Raw genomic sequence first — 22,200 nt, 5'->3', positions numbered from 1 at the left:
TTTATATTAAATATGAGTTTATGCCAGTGCTTTTCTCTCCATTTGTTATGCTTCCTCCTTAATCTGATCCAAATTGTTCCATGATTGTTTTCAGCAGAACTGGGCACAGTGGTGCATGCCTGTAATCCCAGCAGCTAGGGAAGCCAAAAAAGGAGGACCAAAAGTTCGAGGCCAGTCTCAGCAACTTAGATTCTGTCTCAAAATTAAAAACAAAAAGGGCTAGAAATGTAGCCCATTGAACTCACCCCTTAGTTCAATCCCCAGTACAAAAAAAAAAAAAAAAATTGCCTTCAGTATAACATGCAGGGAAATCACACATTTTGGAAGCAGGCCCACTTGGATTGGAAACCTGGCATTAGCAGTCACTGTAAAGTTTTCTCAGCAGTGAGATGTAAGCAGTGACATCTACTCCAGTGAGATGGAAGCATCTCCTTGGGTAGCCAGAAGATTGTGTGAGATGAGGTTTGTGAAGTATTGTTACCTAGAGGGTTGGCCCTTGGTCAGCAGCAGTCTTTATCTCTTCCACCACTGCTTCCTGAAAGACCATTCTGTCTGGTGGTTCCAATGGCTTGGCCAAGTGTTTGTATCCTAAAATGAGACCACTAGCACTCTGTGATATGTACCCAAGGATTCATGTGGAAAATAGAAACAGCCAGCTTTCCCAAAGATTGAGGGTACTAAAGCACATCTTCAGTGGGGATCTTAAATTCAAACTTCCTGGACCCTTTGGCCAAACCCTGGATAGAGACCACCCATATTTGTGGAGTTGCTTAAAAAAATAGTTTTTCAGAATTCCTACCTAAGCACTTTTGGTTTTGATGCTAGCAAGAGTACCCCCAAAACTTTCATCAGAGATTTTGTGATCTCTTGGGAGGAAAGGTAGTGCACAAATCACTCATAAGTGCACAAAAAAAGGAATCATGCCACAATTGCTTTTTGGTAGAGATAAGCCCCAAGAGTTATCTTGTGGACTCAAATCATTTCCTGCATTGTCAGTTTTCTCATTAACCCTCAACATGGTCCCTTGTCTGTGCCTCACTCAGAGCTCTGCTGACCCACCCAACCATGGTATGCAGTGGGACGGCCCTGGCTGCATTCCCCTGCAAAATGCTCCTGTCCCTCCAAGTTGTCAGTCCCCTGCCCTGAGGTGTGTTTTCCATCTACTCCATTTCTGACTTGTGGCAGCTTGTCTGGATCCCTGGATAAACTGAAAGCATCCATCACTCCCTCTGGTGTTTCAGTCCAGGACAGACCAGGGCACATTATTGCCCTGGATCTCAGAAAGATGGGCTTTATCCTGTTCCGCCAAAGCACACATTGTCCATGCTGACTTTGTATTAAAGATAATGGAAATCTTCAGCACTGAGCTTGGTGGGTCCAGGCCCCCAACAACTTCTGACAAATGGCTGAGTTTAAGAAGGGAATTCCTTTGAGCCCTTACATATTTTTTCTTTTGTTCCTCCTGTGGTACTAAGGTTCAAACTCAGGGCCTCACACTCTACTACTGTGCTGCATCTCCAACCTTTTTTTTTTTTTAATACTTAGTTGTAGATGGACACAATATCTTTATTTTTTTATTAATTTTTATGTTGTGCTTAGGATCGAACCCTGTGCCTCATATGTGTGAGGCAATGCTCTACCTCTGATCTACAACCCCATCCCCTCCAGCCCTTTTTAAAAAATTTTTTTATTATTTTGAGGCAGGGTCTCCCTACGTTCCTCAGGCTGGCCTCCAACTTGTGTTCTTCTTATCTCAGCCTCCCAAGTTGCTAGGATGACAGGTGTGCACCACCACATTATGTTATATTTCTTAATCCATGAAGTTGGTCATTTCCATAGTGAGCAGAGAGTGTCCAAGAAGCTAGTTTCAAAGTTGACACTTTTTTGTTTCTGGTAATGAAGAGATATTTCTCAGGAAATGTCAAGTCTAATGTGTATCTTAAAAGACATTTATTTTGAAGTAATACTTAGTGCATAGTGAGAATACTTCATCTGCTGGGCTCAGGAATTCAGATGGCAGTGACCCTGCAGATGGTCCAGCTAATGAACAAGCAGCTCCTACTGGGCTGAGGTCAGAAGGATTTTGTCCAGTCAGTGGGATTGGACTGCAGGGGCCCCTCATCTCCTTATCCTAATCAGAACCCCTGTAATCAGGGTCCTGGGGGGCAACCACAATTCCAGTATTCACATCTCATCAGTATGTGTTGCAGTTGGCCACAGTGTGCTCTATTTCTCTTTCCAGCTTCCCAGTGCAATGTCAGCTTAAAGAAGCAGAGGAATCGCAGCATCCTTAGCTCCTTTTTCTGTTGCTTCCGTGATTATAATGTGGAGGCCCCTCCATCCAGCAGTCCCAGTGTGCTTCCGCCACTGGTGGAGGAGAATGGTGGGCTTCAGAAGGTCAGTACTGTTGGGGAACTGCGTGTGCAATAAAACTTCATTGGTGGCATATCTATCCTATCCTTGACAGATAGCCTTCGTAAGAGTATGTAACAGTATGTGTTCAGCCATTTACTTTAAGATTTTATATATATATATACATTTACATATGTATGTTGTATATATAATACATATATACACACACACCTTTATTGATAAAGGCTATCTCAGGCATGCCAATTTAGCAACTATAGAACATATTTGATAGGAGTTCTAAGAGTCACTTCCCATTTTTATGACATTCTATCTTGGGAAATTGAATGCATGAAATAGAGAGTTAAAGAACCAGTAGCAGACACAGAAATACAAAGACAAGAGGTGAGAGAGACATGAAAAAGAGCTGGCAATAAGTATAAATGAGTTAACTACCTTGTTTAATAATAGACAATATGCTTTATATATTCTTTTATAAGTTTAAATGTCATATTGTCACAATAGGTCAGGAGCCAAAATTCACCCAAATAAGGTCTAACAGACACATCTGAAACAAAGTGCCTAGAAGGATAAGCAAAGAGACAACGAATACAGGCAAAAACAAAGGTTATGCCAGGCATGGTGGCTCATACTTATAATCCCAGCAGCTCAGGAAGCTGAGGCAGGAGATCACATATTCAAAGCCAGCCTCAGGAACTTAGCAAGACTCTGTCTCAAAATAAAAAAATAAAGTAAAAAAGGGCTGATGATGTGACTCAGTGGTTAAGTGCCTCATGTTCAATTCCCAGTACCAAAAAGAAAAAAACAATTACAGTATTCATCTCAGTCAAAACAGAATTTTTAGGTAAAAATCACCAAAAGAGACAGAGTAAAGATTGAGAATTCAAAAGTCATAAAACTTTATTTCCCCATTATCATGAGCAGAGGACATGAACACATAATTTACAATATAAGAAATACAGTATGTCAAACATGGAAAAAATTCAAAATATTTGAAGAAAAATGTTCAGCATGTTAAATAATAATAATTTTAAAACAATGACATATCCCTTTCTAACAAATTGTCAAAAGTATCTTCAAAGATAATATTTGGCTTTGTCATGGGGTGGTAGGAAGGAAGGTATATTGAAGGAAAGTAGAGGAATTATATTGATTATTGGTGAGAATATGAATTATTACACCTTTCCATAGGAGCATTTGGCAGTATTATCCTACAATCTTAAAAAAATATGTCATTTTAATATGCTGAAATCTAAGAAAAAAAATGTCATTTTGTTGACAAAAGCAATTTCACTTTATAGTGAAATTAATAATGATAAACATGTAAAAATTTAACCATAAGAGACTATCCAACATAGATTATAATACTGTGTAATTGCAAGCAATCTGATGTTCGAGAATAAACAGCTGGTTAAAAGAATCTCAGAATAACCATACAAATAATATGTAGCCATTAAAAATCACATAGCCCAAAAAATGGCATGTCATAAATATCATTGACATAGAGAAATGTTTATGCATTGACTAAATGTATCATTTAGTAAAAAAGCAGGCTAAAATATGGGAAGGGGGTATATTTTCAGAGCATATATCATCTCTCTTGCTTCCTCACACAAGCATTTTAAACCTAGAAGGATGTATGCCAAAACATGAAGAGATGAGATTAGATATAGGATTTTCTCCTTTTCCTTTGTTTCCCCCCAATTTTCATAAAATAATCTTAAATTACTTTTTTTTTATAAAGTAAATTTAGTTTTAAAGTACATCTGGATGTAAGAAAGGGAATTCTGGGAAAATGCCAGCCTATGAACATGGCTTTGATCATTAAAATTCCCTCTCAGCATAGACCCAGGTAGTCTTGCTGGTGGAGCCTGGAAAGTGCATTAAGACCCCCACATTTCCTGACATCCCAGGGGAAAGAGCTGGCACAGGATTCATTCCTGGTATTCAGTGAGAAGCAAGGAATCACTAGCAGAGGAAAATGCTTGCCCTCCACTAGAGTCCTAGGACAGGGACTGGAAATGGACAGTCCCTGAGGTCAGCCAGCCAGCAGGAGCCTATGGATCCCCTTGAAAAAGGCCTACATTGCCAGCCTGCTGTGCATGGGCCTTGAAGGGGCTGCACCTGTGAATGGATGGCTTTCATTTTCTGTGCCCTGGATGAGCCAGTAGTATGAGGCTTTCTTCATCTCTTTGTGGTTTGTTAGCGTGGCCTCTGCTGGTCTATGGAAACCACTCCTTGCTGGGCTTTGCAACCTTCCCCCATCTGCTGCCTCCCAGAGATTCCAGTGGACTGACCTGAACGGACACTAGCGGAACACACAGCCTTGTACAAGGAAGGAAGAATGTTGCCTCAAATGAGATAGTCCAAGTTGAAGAACTAGAATCAGATTCCTCCTGGGGAACAAGAAACAGAAAAAATAGAGGAGAGTTTAACAGACAGTGGAGGACATCAGTTATGAGTTACTTTTGGAACTTAAAAGACTTAAGGTTTCTAAATATAAAAATTCAGTAAACATACTTGAAAAGGAGAACAAGAATAGCCCCTTCTGAGAACTGAATTAATGTTCTGGAAAAGCAAATGGAAGAAGTATCTTAGAATTCAGACCAGAAACAAAGATGGAAATTGTGAGGGGAGGAGAAAGGTGTCTAGGAGACCTAACATGCAAATAGAAGGAGCTCCAGAACAAGAAAAAAATAATAGAAGAAGTTTTTTCCTGAGCTGAAAAAGAATGTTTGAATCTACAGAGTGAAGGCGGCTACCAAGTCCATAGCAGGATCAGAGTGGGCAGGACAGGGAGTGCATGCCTAGACATACACTACTGAAATTCTGCAATATATAGAAAAAAATCTTGCAAGCTACCAGAACAAATTAATTTGAGAAAACCATTAGATTAGTATCAGATTTCTCACCAGCGACACTAAAGGCCAAAAGATTTTGAAAAATGTTTGCAGGCCACTGAGAGAAAAAAATTACAAAGCAAAAATCCCCTATGTGACCAAGCTAGTCTTTATCTATTGAGGCAAAAAAAAGTATGTTGTCAGACATGTCATATAATTCAGAGAGAGGCCAGAAAATAAAAATCTGGATGAGACTGATATTCAGTTATGATAAAATTATAGAAAGTATAGGAATAAATATAATTATTGTTGGGACTAGAACTGTAACAGGTAGCACGATTGGAAAATAGATCCTCAGAATTCACAGGAGAAATAAACAGAAATGTGGATAAGTTGTCAAAATTGAGGACAGGGAAGAACAAATAACAGATAAATAGTAAACATCACATAAAGAATAGCTATAAGACCAAGTTTAACAAACCAGTTTCTGCTACCAAAGATAAAGACTATATCAGAGATTGGTCTGAAAAATTCTGCTGTATGCTATTTCCAAGAATATACCTGCATTCAGGAATGATTTTGGGAGCAAATTAAAAAAAAAAAAAAAACTGATAAACAGTAGCTTATGGGGCTGGGGATGTGGCTCAAGCGGTAGCGCGCTCGCCTGGCATGCGTGGGGCCCGGGTTCGATCCTCAGCACCACATACAAACAAAGATGTTGTGTCTGCCGAAAACTAAACAATAAACATTAAAAAAATTCTCTCTCTCTCTCTCTCTCCCTCCCTCTCCTCTCTCTCTTTAAAAAAAAAAAAAAAAAAAAAAAAACAGTAGCTTACACAAACAGGATTATTTTCCCACATAAAAGGCCTGAGCTAGGCAGGAGTTGGGGCTAGTTGAAGATGCCATCAGGACCCAGACTCTTCCTGTTTTTCTGTCTTCGAGTCTTTCTGCTCCTCTAACCTTAGCATGCGTACCTTCATCTTCAAGCTTGTTAGGTATTCTCTCAAAATTGCAAGCTTCAGACATCAGATCCATAGCCATTGGAACAAGAGGGGGATAGGTGGCAGTAGCTGTGTGTGTGTATCCCTTTTATGGAAAGTCAGTGCTTTTTCAGAAACCCCAGGAGACTTTTGCTTTTGTCTTTTTGCTAGAACTCTGTCACATGGCTACACAACAGCAGCAAGGGGGCCCTGGAAGGGAAGAATCTAGCCCAGCATATTCCTGCTCTTAACAAAATCAGAGCTCTTTCACAAAGGAATAAAGAGGAATGACTAATGAGTAGAAGTGATAGTCAGTACAGGTTTAGTTATGTTGCAGTAACAACCTCAAAATCTAAGAGGCTTAAAACAATTTAAGTTTTTTTTTCCCATCTGCTACTTGATTATCATGGGCTGGCTCAGCTTTCTATGGCACTATCCAGTAGAAACATAACATGAATCACAAAAGCTCTTATTAAAGTTTTCACCCAGAAGTAACACACCTCATTTCAACTTATTTTATTGGCCAGAGCAACCCACATGGTTATATCTAACTTCAAAAGCATAGAAGTGTGATCCTACCATGTAATAAGTCCAGAAGAAAAATTGCAATTATTTAGAAATAGTGCTCATAGCTATCATGGTAGGTGACTGATAACTTCCAACACAGCCTCTGAGATACCATGATAAAGGAAGGAAGAAAATGAAGAGATAGGCACAATGTGTAAGACAAATCAATCAGAAAGCAAGCAATAGTTTTTAATATCAAGGCAATATTAATACCAGTCTGAGCACAATTAAAGGTCGGAAGCATTAAACAAAAAGGGACATTTTAAATGATAAACGGTCTAATACATGAAGTATGTAATAATCCATAAGCCTTTGTGTATAATCAACAGTGCAGCCAGATACAAGAAGAAAACTGCTTAAATGAAATAAAAAGGTTTGTCTAAAAATTAACAGCAAACAACATAGGAAAATCATTGGTAGGTTTTTGGCTAATGGAATAAAACCAAAAGCTGAAACAATTGGTATAACTATGGAAAACATATTTGCAGACGACATGGTTATTTACATAGAAAACCTAAAAGGGTCTACAAAAAACTATTTAGAATCATTAAAAGATTTTGATATAGAAGCTTTTGTATATAGAGATACTTGCTATGCTTCTGAATAGAGAAACTAAGTTCATAAAGAAGAAGAATGCAAAGACCAACTGAGAAAGTTTTGGAAAGAAAACCATGAGACAACTTGCCTGCCTGGACAGACATTAAGCTTTACTGTACATACATGTGGACAAATATATCAGTGGGGTATGCAGGGTGACCTGTGCCCCAGACCCAGATTCTGGGATCTCCTCTGAGTGTGCTCTCCACAAATCCCCTCTCAACTTAAAAATTATCAGGGTAGAGATTGCCCATAGTGAAGGGGAGATAGACTATAGAAGAATGAAAAAAGAGAAGAATTCTGCTGTCATGGTAAAAATTAATTAAAAAGTAATATTGTCTAGATGAAATGACATGAGGAAATGGATGTCGCACCCCAAAGTTTCCTGGAGTAGCCAGCTGTCTCTATCAGGGATAAACACTTTTAAAGGGACTTCCTTTGGCAGAGCTGAGCTCACTTGGGCTTAGTGTTCATTCATGACTTCCTTCTATAACATTTGTCAAAAAAGGGCTTTTTAAAGAATTAAGTTAATTTCAGTTAACAGTTAAATCTGAAATGGGGGGGATCCATTATTTGCATAACATTCAACAAGCCCATCTGTGAGAACAGGCCCCAAAGAACCATCATGTCAGAGGGGCAACTAATCCCCAGAGAAGGACCCTCTGCCCTTGCACTCAGCCTGATCAGCACCCAGAGAACACAAAGCCCAGGCCCAATAGATGTGGAAGAAATTCTAGGCCTGACTCTACTCCTACATCACATCCCCAAGCATCTTTGCCTCTTGGAACTCAGCATGCGAGAGGAAGAGGGAAGGCCATGGGCAGAATGGGACAGGTGACCTCAAGGGACCCAGGCACCCTGCCCATTTACTTAACCTTGGAGAGATGAAGATTTGGACCTTCTGGTTTCAAATTGCTTCTGCAGTTTGAAAGCAGCAACCATTGCTACCATCACTGCTGCATCCTGGACTTGCAGACTAGTAGCCTCTAGAGGCTTAAAGGAGTCCTTACCCAGAAGATGCCAATGGCAGAGACCATAAGGAAGGCCAGGACAGAGTAAAATGGATTTCTGTGCTCACAAGTATGTGCATACCTGATGGACACACACACACATATGTGCATGGCATGCCAGCCTCTCAGGGAATCTCCAAGCCCAAGAACCTATCTCCATCAGCACCGTGCCTGCTTATCATTTTGTCTTGCCTCTCAGATGTGTTCTTGTGGTCCCTCTCATCACTGGTTTGCTCATCTCATCAGAAATGTGGTTCTGAAGCTGCTGCACCTCTTAGGAAGTATCTGTGGTCTCCCACTAAAGCTGTACTTTCTCCCTGCACCTAATAGAAGAAAATGCAGGCTCGACTTTCTGTCATGTCAACTTAGGAATTGACTTCCTCCACAAGACTCCTAAAGCACAAAAATCAAGAATCAATAAATAGGATGGTATCAAACTAAAAAGCTTCTTCACAGCAAAGGAAGCAATCAAGAGTGTGAAGAGAGAACCTAAAGAATGGGAGAAAACCTTTGCTACAAGCACCTCAGATAGATCATTAATCTCCAGAATATATAAAGAATTCAAAAAATGTAACACCAAAAAATAATAACCTAATCAATAAATGGGCTGAGAAACTGAACAGGTACTTCACAGAAGAAATATGAATGATAAATAAATATATGAAAAAAATATTCAACATCTCTAGCAGTTAGAGAAATGCTAATTAAAATTACACTACTATTTCATCTCACTCCAGTCAGAATGGCAATTGTCAAGAATACAAGTAATAATAAGATTGTTGAGGATATGGGGGAAAAGGTACACTCATATATTGTTGGTGGGACTGCAAATTGGTACAGCCACTCTGGAAAGCAGTATGGAGATTCCTCAGAAAACTTGGAATGGAACCACCATTTGACCCAGTTATCCCACTCCTTGGTATATACCCAAATGACTCAATATCAGCATGCAGTGATGCAGCCACATCAATGTTTATAGCAGCTCAATTCACAATAGTTAAACTATGGAATCAACCTAGGTGCCCCTTAACAGATGAATGAAGAAAATGTGGCATATATACACAATGGAATATTACTCAGCCATAAAAAAGAATGACTTTATGACTTGCTGATAAATGGATGGAACTGGAGACAATCATGCTAAGTGAAATTAAGCCAATCCCAAAAAATCAAAGGTCAAATGTTCTCTCTGATATGCAAATGCAACACAAGAAGGGTGGGAAAAGGAAGAGTAGAAGTTCAGTGAATTAAACAAAAGGAAATGAAGGGAAGGGAGGGAGGATGGAAATAGGAAAAATAGTAGAATGAATTGGACATAACTTTCCCATGTTCATAAATGAATATACCAACAGTGAAACTCCATGCATGTATAATGTGGCAAAATACACTATAAATACAATATTCTGTCATGTATATTTAAAAAGACCAAATTAAATAAATAAATAAAGTAGTACTCCTTAACTGAGGATGATTTTTCCCTCTGGAAACTTGATTGTCACAGCCCTGGGCAGTGCTATTGGCATCAAGTGAGTAGAGGCCCAGGAAGGTGCTCAGTGGTTCTTAGCCAGCCACCTGTCATTGCTGACCATCAAGGTTGACCTTCACGTAAGACCCTATCACTGGTGACCCCACCTCAGTAGCAATGGACACATCTTTTCACAAATCCTCAATGTCATGGCGTGAAGCAGAACATCTCCCTATAAGACCATCCGAAAAAGAAGCAACACAGAAAGTGGAAATGCTTCATGAAAATAAATTTGTTCTTTTATGAGCATTTGCTAGTCTAAAATGAGGTGTTTCTGTGAACCAGGTTTGAAATGGCAGGCATGCCTGGCTGAGGAATATCTGAGGCCCTCCCCTGAACGTCCTTAACACTCTCCATGAATACCGTTTCTGTTCCCTGTTTTAAAGGAGGAATTGTATGTGCATATGGCCTGGGAGGAAACTTCTTGTACTTTGCTTTTACCAACTCTCCCGGTCTACCCCCTAGAGGAGGACCTCGAGTAACCAGGAAGTTCCTTGTCAGCTGTGAAGTTGTCTCCCTTTCCTTGCACGTTATATTGACTTACTCTTTTTAGGGGAAAACTTGCTTAAAACAAGAAACAAACTAATTATTAGAGGAAATCAAGAATCAAAGTAAAGTATGAGTTTTCATTTTTATGTTTAAGTTAGGGGTTAATTTCCTGGGAGTAAGGGAGGCACTGTTTAAATATACAAGGAGACTCTGTTGTGGGGGAGGAGCGTCTGGTTGGTAGCAAGGGGCCTGGTGCCCACTCTGTGAAAGGTCCTTGGGTTCCTTAAACACCACCAAGGTATGGAGAGTGGGAAGCTGTACTTGAGTGTTTGGAAATTTCTTTTGATAATGTGATCTCTTTCTTTTCAAACCTGACAATGATTTTTTTTTTCCTTTTTCCTCAGGGTGACCAGAGGCAGGTCATTCCCATACCAAGTGTATGTATATTTATCCAATTTTATTGAAACATTGGTAGATTCTTGGGGCTTTGGGCCTAGTAATATAAAAAAAAATTAACTATTCTTATATTGTTGAGTTTTATCATGTGGTATAAACAACTTAGTTCTGTTAAGAAAAATGAATCCAGGTGCTATGGAGCACCCCTATAATCCCAGCAGTTCAGGAGGCTGAGGCAGGAGGATTGCAAGTTCAAAGCCAGTCTTAGCAATATAGCAAGGTGCTAAGCAACTTAGTAAGACCTTGTCTAAAAATAAAAAAGGGATGGGGATGTGGCTTAATGGTTGAGTGCCCTGTGCCCCAGGTTCAATTCCTTTTACCAAAAAAAAAAAAAAACAAAGGAAAATGAAGCTATACTTTAAAACTGTGAGTAGGAAGTTGTGTACAGAGACAGTTTTCTTTCTTGGGAACCACAAGCAGCCTTCTGTACTAACTAAATTCTCACCTTCCTTTCTCTCTGGAAAGGGCCTCTAGGCCTTCATAACCTGAGGTAGCCCAGAGCATCCCCCTCTTGTAGCTCTAACCCCATAAATTGTGGAGATTCCTAGGCCACCAGACTATTCTACCTCGTTAGATAGTGTTGGTAGCTTGTCAGTTGCTCTGGTATCAGAGAAATTTTGCTACTTAGACTTCCTGAATTTGAAGGACTGGCCCCACCCCACAGGCCAGTTGAGCTGCTACTCTGCCTCCATCGGGCACTTGAGGGCCACCCCAGTTCTGTTTTCAGCCCTGGAATTTGGGAGAGAAACTGTGCCAGTATTCTCAGCCAGCCACTGACCCAGCTGTGTCTTCTCCCTGCTGCTCAGCCAGCAGAGCATCCAGCCAGAGGCCGTGCATCCAGTAGCTGCTGGGCCTGACTCCCATTGGAACTTGAGTAGAAATATCCCTATGAAAGACCTTTCAAAAGATTCTGTATCCTCAGGGGAGGAGTTAGGTTTTCAGATAGGTCCATAAATGGCTATTTTACTTTGTGAAGATTATCTGGTTCAGATTACCTGGCTCAAATCTGTCCATCTCTTTCTGCTTGGACTTTGGAACATCCAAGAGACACATAATCCTACACTGTAAGGAGTGGATTTTGTGAGTTTCAGTTGACCAGAAGCTTAGGTAGCACATGTCACTTACAATTGGCTCAAAAAGCATTTGATAATTTTTTTCTCAAAACTTTAATTCTCAGTGGCACACGCCTGTAATCCCAGCAGCCTGGGAGGCTGAGGCAGGAGTATTGTGAGTTTAAAGCCAGCCTCAAGGTGCTAAGCAACTCAGTGAGACCCTATCTCTAAATAAAATACAAAATAGGGTTGGGGACGTGGCTCAGTGATTGAGTGCCCCTGGTTTAAATCCCCAGTACCTCCCCCAAAACAAAACAAAGACCTTTAATTCTCCATAAACTAACAAGTTGTAAGAATTTGTGGAGTGATTATGCCAGCATGCCTGGTGGTTGGCCTTTGTTAGGGAAACTGGCTTTGCTCAAAAAGATTGATCAGGCACTGCATTATCTCACCCAAGTGTTTGCGGGAGATATCTAGTGGGGTTAATACCAGAGGACTTTCTTTGACATAGTAATTTCATATATTTTTCCTGCAAAAGTGCCTCCATTAAGGAGATTGTATGCATCATCCCCCATCCCTGCCTTCACTGTCACTATTGTCTTTTCTCAGTGTTAATTCAAGGCCATCTATAAAATTAAGTGCTACATGAAAGCAGTTGCCAGCTAGTTCAAACCCCACTAAAGAAACTGGCCCTTTTCCCACAGTTCCAAAATAAAACAGACAAGGAGAAGAAGGTTCCTTGTGTAATTATCTCAGTGTTAGATCCATAAACTACTACCATCTCCTAAATGTGAGACACTGGGTCAGGCTATATAAATCCTGGAACTGTCTTGCAGAAAAGCAGAGCCTTGCTAAAAGTAACTTACATCATTGAATGATAACCTGCAGAAAGCAGTTCTGCTGACAGGCACATATGATCTCCACTGCCTGCTTCGCATGTAGGACTGAGCTGAAGTCCATCTAGTAACAGCTCAGCCCTGGGATTCAAGTCTTAGGGTCTCCAGCAAGATCTGCACCCACCTGCCAAGGCCCCAGATCACATGAGCAGAATGATCCCAGCCTTTCTGGACCAGAGTGGGACCTGGTCAGTGCTGGGAGCGCCCAAGAACTTCAGTGCTATACCATGGGATTGGAAATCCAGTCAGGTTGGTGCTGAGTCTCCACACCAGATTCCTGAGCCTCCTGATTGCTTTCTCAGGCCCCGAAGATGAAGGCTGCCTTGGAAATTGTGAGTGCCCAACACAGCTCAAGCCAGAGTCCCCCATCTCTGCTTCTTACTTCATACCTCTTTTTTAATTCATTCACAAACCTAGGAACGTGGGTTTTATCTTAAATCTTTTGCTAAGTAATAATTCAAGTTCAATGGTTTTTTTTTTTTTTTAAGGTGAAAGATTAGAAAGAGAAAATACCTCCCTCTCAATCCCACTACATTGAATAACCACTTTTAATATTTGTTATGTATCCTTCCAGAAATTCTCCAAACATAAGCATATTTACACAAAAGAAATTGTGTTGTACCCACCATTCTGCAAATTGCTTGCTGCTTTTAACAAGACACCTTGAATTTCCAAATATTAGTATGTATATATCCACCTCATTGTTTTACACATTATTGATGGCATTTACTTTGTTTCCACTTCTGTGCTATAACAAACACTCCTCTTAAGAATATCCTTGAGGGCTGGGATTGTGGCTCAGCGGTAGAGCGCTCGCCTAGTATGGACAGAATCTGGGTTCGATCCTCAGCACCACATAAAAATAAAGACATTGTGTTGTGTCCATCTACACCTAAAAAATTAAAAAAAATATTTAAAAAAAAAAAGAATATCCTTGAACCTGTGCATATGTGGACTTTTGTGCTAGTCTTGTATGATCACTTCTAACTGGAATTGCTAGGTCAAGAGCTAGTTCTATGTTGTGAGAACATTAAAGACAAATCCTCTTCCAAAAGCCCATGCTAATTTATATTCCCAGAAAGAGTCCTCATAATTGCCCAGTTCCTTTCCTGAAATGGTAACCAAATATTCTAACCTTTGCTGATCCAAAAGTAAAGAATGTGCAGGTTTATTGCTTTGATTTGCATTTCTTTGTGAATGAGAATGAACAGCTTTTCACAAGTTCAGTGGCCATATGTCTTTCCTCTGCCCTAGTAATTTCTTTATTATGTTTTTTAATTTTTTTAAGTTTAAGGAAAGCAGTGCTTTCACCCCACTTTATGATGTATCTTTTGGCCTTGTTTGTAATTATTTTGGCCAAAAATAAGTTTTAATTTTATACAGGGTAAATGTATTGATCTCATTCTTCATGGCTCCTGGATTTTATGCTTAAAATGGTCTCCCCATTCTATAGCTGTGACCCATATTTTCTTCTATATTTTGATGTTTTTCATCATTACACTTAGATCTTTAATCTTTTTGAAATAAATGTTCATGGAAGGCATGGAGTAGCAGTCCAACTTATTTATTTTCCAAGTGGTTACTCCAGTGTCCCAGCACCGTTTATTTATTAAGTAATCATCTTTGACTCACCTGTTGGAGATGACCTCTTTACCTGGACTATTGAAAGTTCCAGCTATAGGCTGGGATTTAGAACCTTCCTCATGGGAAAGCTTCAGGAGGTGTTTGGTTAAAGTCAGGTATTGAAGGGTAAGGAAATGAGGCAGAGGGATAGAAAATGTCAACATTACTGAAGTTTGAATAGTCATGACTTGAGGTGAGTGCACAAAAAGATGGCATTATCAGTAAGAAGTGCTGTAGGGGCTGCAGCCTGAGTCCTACTGTTCCCACACTTGCCTAAGTCACACACCACATGATGCTCACAAACTCAGGGTTGGCGATATAGCTGAGCCATGAACGTTCTGAGAAGGGAGGGAAGAGCAGAATTTATTTTAACAGGTTCCTGAGCTATTTGCCTAAGGCTTTTAATAAAGTGGGAGTACACTGTTTTCCACCAAACATTATGAAGAACATATAAGGAGGGTGACTGTGCTGGTTAAAACCAGCCTGGGCTTTCTCCTCTGCCTCAGGCCCTGAGGTCTCTGCACAGAACTCTGTGGCTTGGGGAGCAGTGTGCAGACCCTGAGTCAAAGAAATCTTCAGTAAGAAAACAATATCTAATGTACTAAGAAGAGGTACTAACTCTGGAAGGTTTATGAGGATTTGTGGGGCAGGTACTCCACAGGAAATAACCTCAGTGTTAACTATTTATGGCTGCTAGGTTAGCGCCAGGGAGAGGAAATTTCAGATTTACTCCCAGGAAGAGAACTGGAATGAACACCATTCCCAAACCTTGGGTGGTAAGCCATGGTACCTTCCTCTCCCCAACCCACACACACCATAGATTTCTGCCCCCCAACCCCCTGGCCATGCTCCCTACATGCATTTGCCAAGCAACTTTGTATAGAAAAGGCCCTTCTTAATAAAACTTGTATTTTTCATTCTTGAGCCTCATGATGGCCTCAGAGAAAATTTGGCTGAAGACATCCTTGTTGTTCAGAATTCTCACCAGTGGACTGAGGAATTTGCGTTTATCTAACATCTGGCTCTCAGAAAAGCTGTGTGCATTTTGGAAATGGGCAGAGGATTAATAGAAAACTCCTTGCCCATTGCCCTCCAGCCTGGCCTTGTTCTCTGTAGCACAAATGCAAAATCAATAGTTTTCCTAATAGGAGTCTCCTGCTTTCTGATCTTTTCTCTGTTGGACAGTACAGTTAGGGATGTCTTTTACTTACATTTAACTCAAAGAATGCTAGTAAAGTGTGGGTTAAATATGCTAAGAAAGTAATTTTTATTCTTGGGCTAGGAAAAAAACTGAACATCTTTTGGCAAATCTTTGATGTTTTCAGATATACCAGGGATAGAATTTCTACGTCCTTATTTTCCATGCTAGCAATTAAATTACTAAGTTAAAATGTTGTTTTGGTAGAACATAAACACATGGGGGAAGAACTGGATGGATAAATGCTAGACTAAAAAAGAAAGGACACAAACAAGAGAATAATTGTGTTTTACTGTCTTGTGTCTGTATTCTTTACAGCGAGAATGTGTTTTTCTAACTTAATTGTGTAATAAAAATTAAAATAAATTTTGTGCTGGTCATGCACATGCTTTTTGCTGTTGCCCAGAAAACAAATAATCCTAGCCCTCTCTGTTGTGGTCACTTGCAGAGCTTTAGAAAGATCACACCCAGCCTTTTTAAAACACTTTTTGATTAAAAACTTCTTGCAAGTTTCATTTTTAAAAAATAACCTACTGACTCACTAATGTATAGTGAGGGAGTCCTTTCTATGTTCCCAAATTTCATGCCAGTCTCCAAGGCACATGCCACCTTTCTTTCCAGTACTGCCAAGGTCAGGAAGGACCGCTTGCCTGGCTTTACTTAGAGCCAAGAGAATGAGAAACATTAAAGACTTTTTCCTCTGGGTGATTGTGGAAAAGGATGCCGCAGTGCTTGGTCCCCACAGGTAGCCTCTTTCTTGCAAATTCACCTGCCCTGTTGACCGCCTGTTTACATTCACTATTGAACCAGCCAAAGTTCAAAATAAGCTCTTGATCATTGACTAATGTTCATTTAAACCAAAAAAAAAAAAAAAAAAGGAACCAGCCACTTAAAATACCTCTTGATTTCATGTTTTCTTACTTGGTAATTTCTCCACTCTTCAGTGATTAGGGATATTTTCTTTTGTTTTGCATCAAATATTAAACAGAGTTTGACCCTGCAGGACAGAAAATTAACCATTTAACATTGGACACCAAAAATGCCACCAAGTAGACTGAAATACTTCAAATAATTTCTGGAATGAGGCAGGGCCCAAAAAAATAAGTACTCTAAACTGTGTGGGGTTGGCTGAAGATACCCAGATTTTATTAATACTCTATGGCTTCTTTATTACGAGACAGCTACTACAGAGACATCTAAACCGATTCTGGTGAATACATAGCCTGTGGGTTGAAATGTAACTTTCAGAGAAAGAGACCCCAAGGGGCAAAAAATGTCATATTTGCTCAATATTATACCACAGTGGGGCAGGCACTGTATTTGGACCGGTTTTATTTGTTTCCTTGTCTTAAGGGTAACTTTAGGTTGAATTTTGCTGGTAATTCTCTTCCTATATATGAAAATGTCAGTCACCAAAAAAAAAAAAAAGGAGGAGGAGGAGGGAAAAAAAAATAACTGGATTCAACACAGGTCTTAAATGCCACAGTAAATTTCAGGCAAAATACGTGTAGTCGGAGTAGCTGTTTTAATTAAATACTCATTCTTGTGTAATCTGTGTTAATAACAACAGTAGCCATATTACATTTGCAGTCAAAATGTTGGGCATTTCACTGCCTTTATAACAATGACAGCAGCCTTTCACAGTAAGTATTATTATCCAAACTTATGGCCAAGAAAGTTCCTGAGTTGATGTTTAGACCCAGAGTTTTCTGGTGCCAAAGCCTTACAGTAGTTAGTCACATCATGGCAGTTGGGTTTGGTAAAACTCACCTTGTGGACTTCTTATTACTGTTGTTCTTATTAAAATTAAATGATATACTTTACCAGGCATATAAATATTTGCCTTCACTTATGCCCTCATTAACAAAGTATACTGCAAGAATAAAGGAATTGACTTTTCTCTTATATAGAAGTAATAATTGCAATTTTTGTTTTCCCTTAAGCCACCAGCTAAATACCTCCTTCCAGAGGTGACGGTGCTTGACTATGGAAAGAAATGTGTGGTCATTGACTTAGATGAAACCTTGGTGCACAGTTCATTTAAGGTAAATCAACATAAAAAACCTTTTATGGTCTTTGTGATTTAGACACAATTGTATTGGAAAGGAAAAATAAAGAGAACGAAAGCTCGTGGTTGTTAGTGTATGACTTTATTCTTTCTCCAGAAATCCCAACAGCTGCTCACTAACCCAGGTAAACATTAGCTAAAGTAGTTGAATATTAACATCAGTTAGGAAAAGAAAGCACTGGGTTGCCAATACCACCAAGGCCTCCTTGTACTTAGGAGGTTGGAGTTTTCCAACACTAACCCCTGCAAGAGTACTTTAAGGTGGCACAGGCAGTCAGCGTGTTGTGCCCCAGGATTCTAGACTCCTCAAGGTAACCAAGGGAGCGCTCTGTGTCGTATTGGGAGGGGTGTGGGAGGCACTCTTGCAAGCTGTCAGGCACCCTGCTGTCCTAGAATGCTCCTGGATTCATTCTTGAAAGATATCCAACTCTGAAGAAGCTCTTTTAAAGTTAACAGCCTCTGAACAAATTCAGCCATTTATTCTGACCATTTTCATGGCAAGAGGTTGCTAGGATTTGGTGGGTGGGCTAAATAAATGAGCACCCACCCTCATGAAGGGTGCAGAGCTGCAGTGATATCAAAATGGAGTGCAGAAAGTCTTTCTTGTCATCTTTCTCACTCTCCATCTCCCCAGCAAAAATGACAGGTCACCAAAAGGCCTCTATGCAGGATACTAGTGACTATCCTATTAAGAAATGAGATACCCAGCCAGGCATGGTGGCACATAGTGTAATCTCATTGACTTAGGAGGCTGAGGCAGGAGGATTGAAAGTTCAAGGCCAGCCTCAGCAACTTAGTGAGGCCATGAGAAACTTAGCAAGACCCAGTCTCAAGAAGGGCTGGGGGATGTGGCTCAGTGGTTAAGTACCCCTGGTTCAATCCCTTATATTTTAAAAAAAAAAAAAAGATAATTAACCATTTTTTTAAATGGAATAAATTGTTTTTAAAAAGAGGCAAATGATGAAAAAAGTGAAGCAAGAAGTTGATGTGTTGAGAAGAAACAGCAGGTCTTTAAAGTTATGGTCCTTTTTGCCTTGGGTTATTTCTGGCAAAGGAACTGCTCTATTGCTGGCCAGTGCTACTCCATTTCTCTCCTTGCCCCCAGCCTGGGACTCCCTTTACTTTGCTGAGAGATGTGAAAGGCACCATCTACAAGAGGCTTCATATCTCACATGAGCTGTTGTTGGTCCTGGCAGGTTGTATGGCAAGCAGAAGAGTCATCACATTTTGCCTGAACATCTTCCTGCCAGAAACATTCATCCTTCTGCCTGTTTCTCATGTGATAGGACAAGGCCAGAACGTTGTCTTTGAGTCTTTCAGAGAGTGGAGGAAGGACCACACTGGCTTCTAGCAGTGAGAAATGGCCTCCTTCTGGCAAGTGACACATGCAGGGACCTCCTCATTCTACAGCACCCTGAGGGCTGGGGCCTGGGTTGGTTTTGGGGCCACCGTGGCCTTGTGTCCCAGCTGTGCTCTGAACATCAGTGGAAGCATTTTCTCCCCTGTGGGCATGTTCAGGACTTTTCAGTCCCTCTGGGGGAAAGCCCTTCAGAGCAGGGGTCAGTTACTGTGGCAGCATAGAGAGCATCTTCCCAAGCAGCTCTGGGAGTGTGGGTAACACTGATTAGACTGCCCCAGGTTCCTGAGGGTTCTGGGCTCCAGAGGCAGAGCCTTGGCAGCCCCTGGCGTCCCCAGAGCTTGCCCAGAGGGCTTTGATAACCACGAGCTGTAGTCAGCATTTCCTGGTTCTTCCTCCTCAGGCCTGCCTTTTTATTTGCAAGCAGCATGTTCTTTAGCATAAAGTTTTTAACATTCTGGGTGTATCAGAGACTTTTTTAGAATCTGAAAGCTGTGAGCCCCTCCCTAGAAAATAGACAACAATAGAAAATGTGACACACAGACTCTGGACCCCAGATAAGAGCCCTGGCTTTATGGCTCCCTTTACACCAGTGCTTAGAGATTAAGGACCATGCTTGTGGGGCCTGGGAATAAGTTGCCTCATTTTATATGTTCTGTAAAACAGGCTTTCACATCCAATGCCTTGTGAGAGTTTTTTCCTTGTCTTTTTGGTGTTTTAGTATAATTCTGTACTTCAGTTGTGAAATTATAAAATACCATGCTCATCCTTGGCCTTGTAACCGGGAGTAAACTGTGATCTTAAGTTTCAGTAGCACTCTGAACAACTGCATGCTTATTAATGGTGCTACAACCAAGCATTTTTCACATTTTTTTTTCAATTTACAAATCAAAGAAAATGTTTATGTGTACAGTGATGGACTTAAAGGCAGACCCCAGTTCAGGCTCTATGAGAGTCTTCATACCCTGCACCCCATCCAGCAACCACCCCATATACCTTCCCCTTCCCTTTGTCTCGTCTTGTCCTAAGAGTCTGTTGGCTGAGGATTCTTTTGGCCTCTTCATTTCTACCTAATTTGTGGAATTCCATTTAGAACTGTGTATAAGTTCATCATTGAGAATGTAATGACTGCTGAAGAGTTGCATTTGATTTTTAAGTGTTATTAATATTGTCCAAGAGTTATATTAAATATCTAGAAGTTTGTGGATATGCTGGGTATTGTGTTCCTTAGAACAACTGAGGGAGGGCTGCCCTCACTTCTACCCACGGAACAGGAGACTGTGCCAGACTACCAGGCAGGGCCTGAGATCACTGATTCTCAGGACTGGATGGAGCCTCAGTTATTCATCAAACCTGTCACTATAGCTATGGAAGAGAGGAGACACTGAAGTCCAGAGAGGGGAAGAACCTGCCCAAGGCTGTGGTTTGTGGCCTCTGACTTTGCCCCGCATGTCCCTGGCCCTGTTGTGGGTCTGTGTGCTGAACATCTCCTGTCTAGCCACTCAGCACTGTGGGTCTTAAGTCCAAGTTGTTTCCCTGGTGGCACTGGCTACTGGGCGTCAGGCTCTCATCTTCTCCCCCTGGTGGCCATCAGTGGTCCCCTCATCCTGGCAGGGCTCTGGGCAAGGGCTGGAGTTTCTGAGGAACCCCATTCTCTCGCCAGGCTGTGCCACCCTTTGTGGTTGAGGCCAGGCAGGTGATCCAGAGGTTGGACCAGGATGCTGGAAACGTCACGACATTCAGAACAGAAAAGAATGTGCTTTCCTGCTTGTGCTTATTTCAAGGAACCAAGGCATGCTTCAACATCCTTCTCCTGAACTGTTTTTTCCAATTATCAAAACGTTGGTCCAGGCAAGCTTTTTTCTTGCTAAAATTTCCAATTTTATCTTGTTCTTTCAGATATATTAATTATAGTCTCTTTTCTCTCTAGCCTATTAGTAATGCTGATTTTATTGTTCCGGTTGAAATCGATGGAACTATACATCAGGTAAGAAAATCAAAGCTAAATTTGAGTTTCAGTGAGCATTTATTTTAATTATATTCCCTATGAACTTTATTTCTTAATTTCTATTTCAGTGATAATATTATTCAATACAAAACAAACAGACTTTGAATAATAAAATACAATGATTTTTCTGCTTTTCTTTCCTACTCACTTGAATTTGTTTATACCGATTTTATAAGGAAAACTATATCTGTTCATAAATATTTGATGTGCCTGCAAGTTCAAATAGTTCTTTGATTTGATGCAGACTTTCAGAAGTTTCCATCTCCCCCACTGGCCTAGCTTGATAATCTAATTAACTTCCTCATGTAATTGCTTTTGGCTACTCTCCTAGCAGGCAACAGGAAAATCACCAGGTACCCACTGACAGTGAATTCTTGGGGAAAGGTGTTCTTTTCCAATACCAGCTGCTCCAGACTGATCTTGTCACTCCTGCATTCTCCAGTGGATCTTTAGCAAATACCCAACCCTAAAGAAAAAGGGAGAAGGTTTTTGGATCAGCAGGCTGCTGTGAATAAAGATGCCATAGTCAGTTGGCATGCGTCATCTTCATTCTTTGTAATTTTTTCCCTTATCTGCATAAAGCTCTTCTGGAAATAGCTTCATTTATGAACATATTGGAAACATTGCAGGAAAACTGGCCTTGAAGGTTGAAGGGGGTGGCTTTTGTCAGGTTTTCTACAGGGATGATCTGACCATCTTCCTTGCCAGCTCCAGGGTCTTAAAGGGAGAGTTTCTGGCCTCGTATTGCAGGAAGAAAAATCTCTCTTGGTACCTGGGCCACGGGCCACAACAGGATGTCTTTCCTTAACAATGTCAGTGCTCTTCAGCTCTCAAGTGCAGGTATTAAAACTGTTGCAGCCTTGGAAACCAGCTGGCCCAGCCACCTCATTGCCCAGATGGGGAGATTGAGACTTAGCCAAGGAGAATGTTGGTTCAAGGTTATATGCAATGGGAAGAAAATGAGAATTCCAGTCTCCTGCCTCCTGGCCCAGGGCTCTTGCCTCATACTCAGGTTCCCCTCCCCTCCCCTCCCCTCCCCACCCACTCCTTGCTTTCTGGCCTGTTCTCCAGGAGATCCTGCCAGGAAACAATCCCTGGGAAGGGTGGATAGGGACTGTCTCTACACTTCATGCTTGTAAAAGTCATCATGGGGCCAAAACTGCA

The 22,200-nt window shown here is 40.8% G+C and overlaps 1 protein-coding gene across 6 annotated transcripts in view; it reads left to right on the top strand.

The window, feature by feature from the left end:
• Nucleotides 1-2,184: 2,184 nt before the first annotated feature.
• Ctdspl (CTD small phosphatase like) overlaps nucleotides 2,185-22,200 on the top strand; it is a 32,864-nt gene continuing 12,848 nt past the window's right edge. The window contains exons 1-5 of one of the 6 annotated variants that reach the window (XM_048795293.1): nucleotides 2,185-2,397; nucleotides 10,783-10,815; nucleotides 17,547-17,648; nucleotides 20,692-20,820; nucleotides 20,959-21,015. In XM_048795293.1, coding sequence (XP_048651250.1) covers nucleotides 2,200-2,397; nucleotides 10,783-10,815; nucleotides 17,547-17,648; nucleotides 20,692-20,820; nucleotides 20,959-21,015 — 519 coding nt within the window. In that variant the 5' untranslated portion in view covers nucleotides 2,185-2,199. Of the gene's footprint in view, nucleotides 2,398-10,782; nucleotides 10,816-17,546; nucleotides 17,649-17,731; nucleotides 17,983-20,691; nucleotides 20,880-20,958; nucleotides 21,016-22,200 lie in introns of those variants that run through there. The other 5 variants (XM_048795294.1, XM_015489492.2, XM_015489493.2 and 2 more) reach the window with 5 other exon arrangements.

The sequence above is a fragment of the Marmota marmota genome, unplaced genomic scaffold, assembly GCF_001458135.2.
Source record: "Marmota marmota marmota unplaced genomic scaffold, marMar, whole genome shotgun sequence".
NCBI classification, from domain to species: Eukaryota; Metazoa; Chordata; class Mammalia; order Rodentia; family Sciuridae; genus Marmota; species Marmota marmota.
Note: the sequence above shows the minus strand (reverse complement) of the source record. Positions and strands in the feature narration are given on the sequence as shown.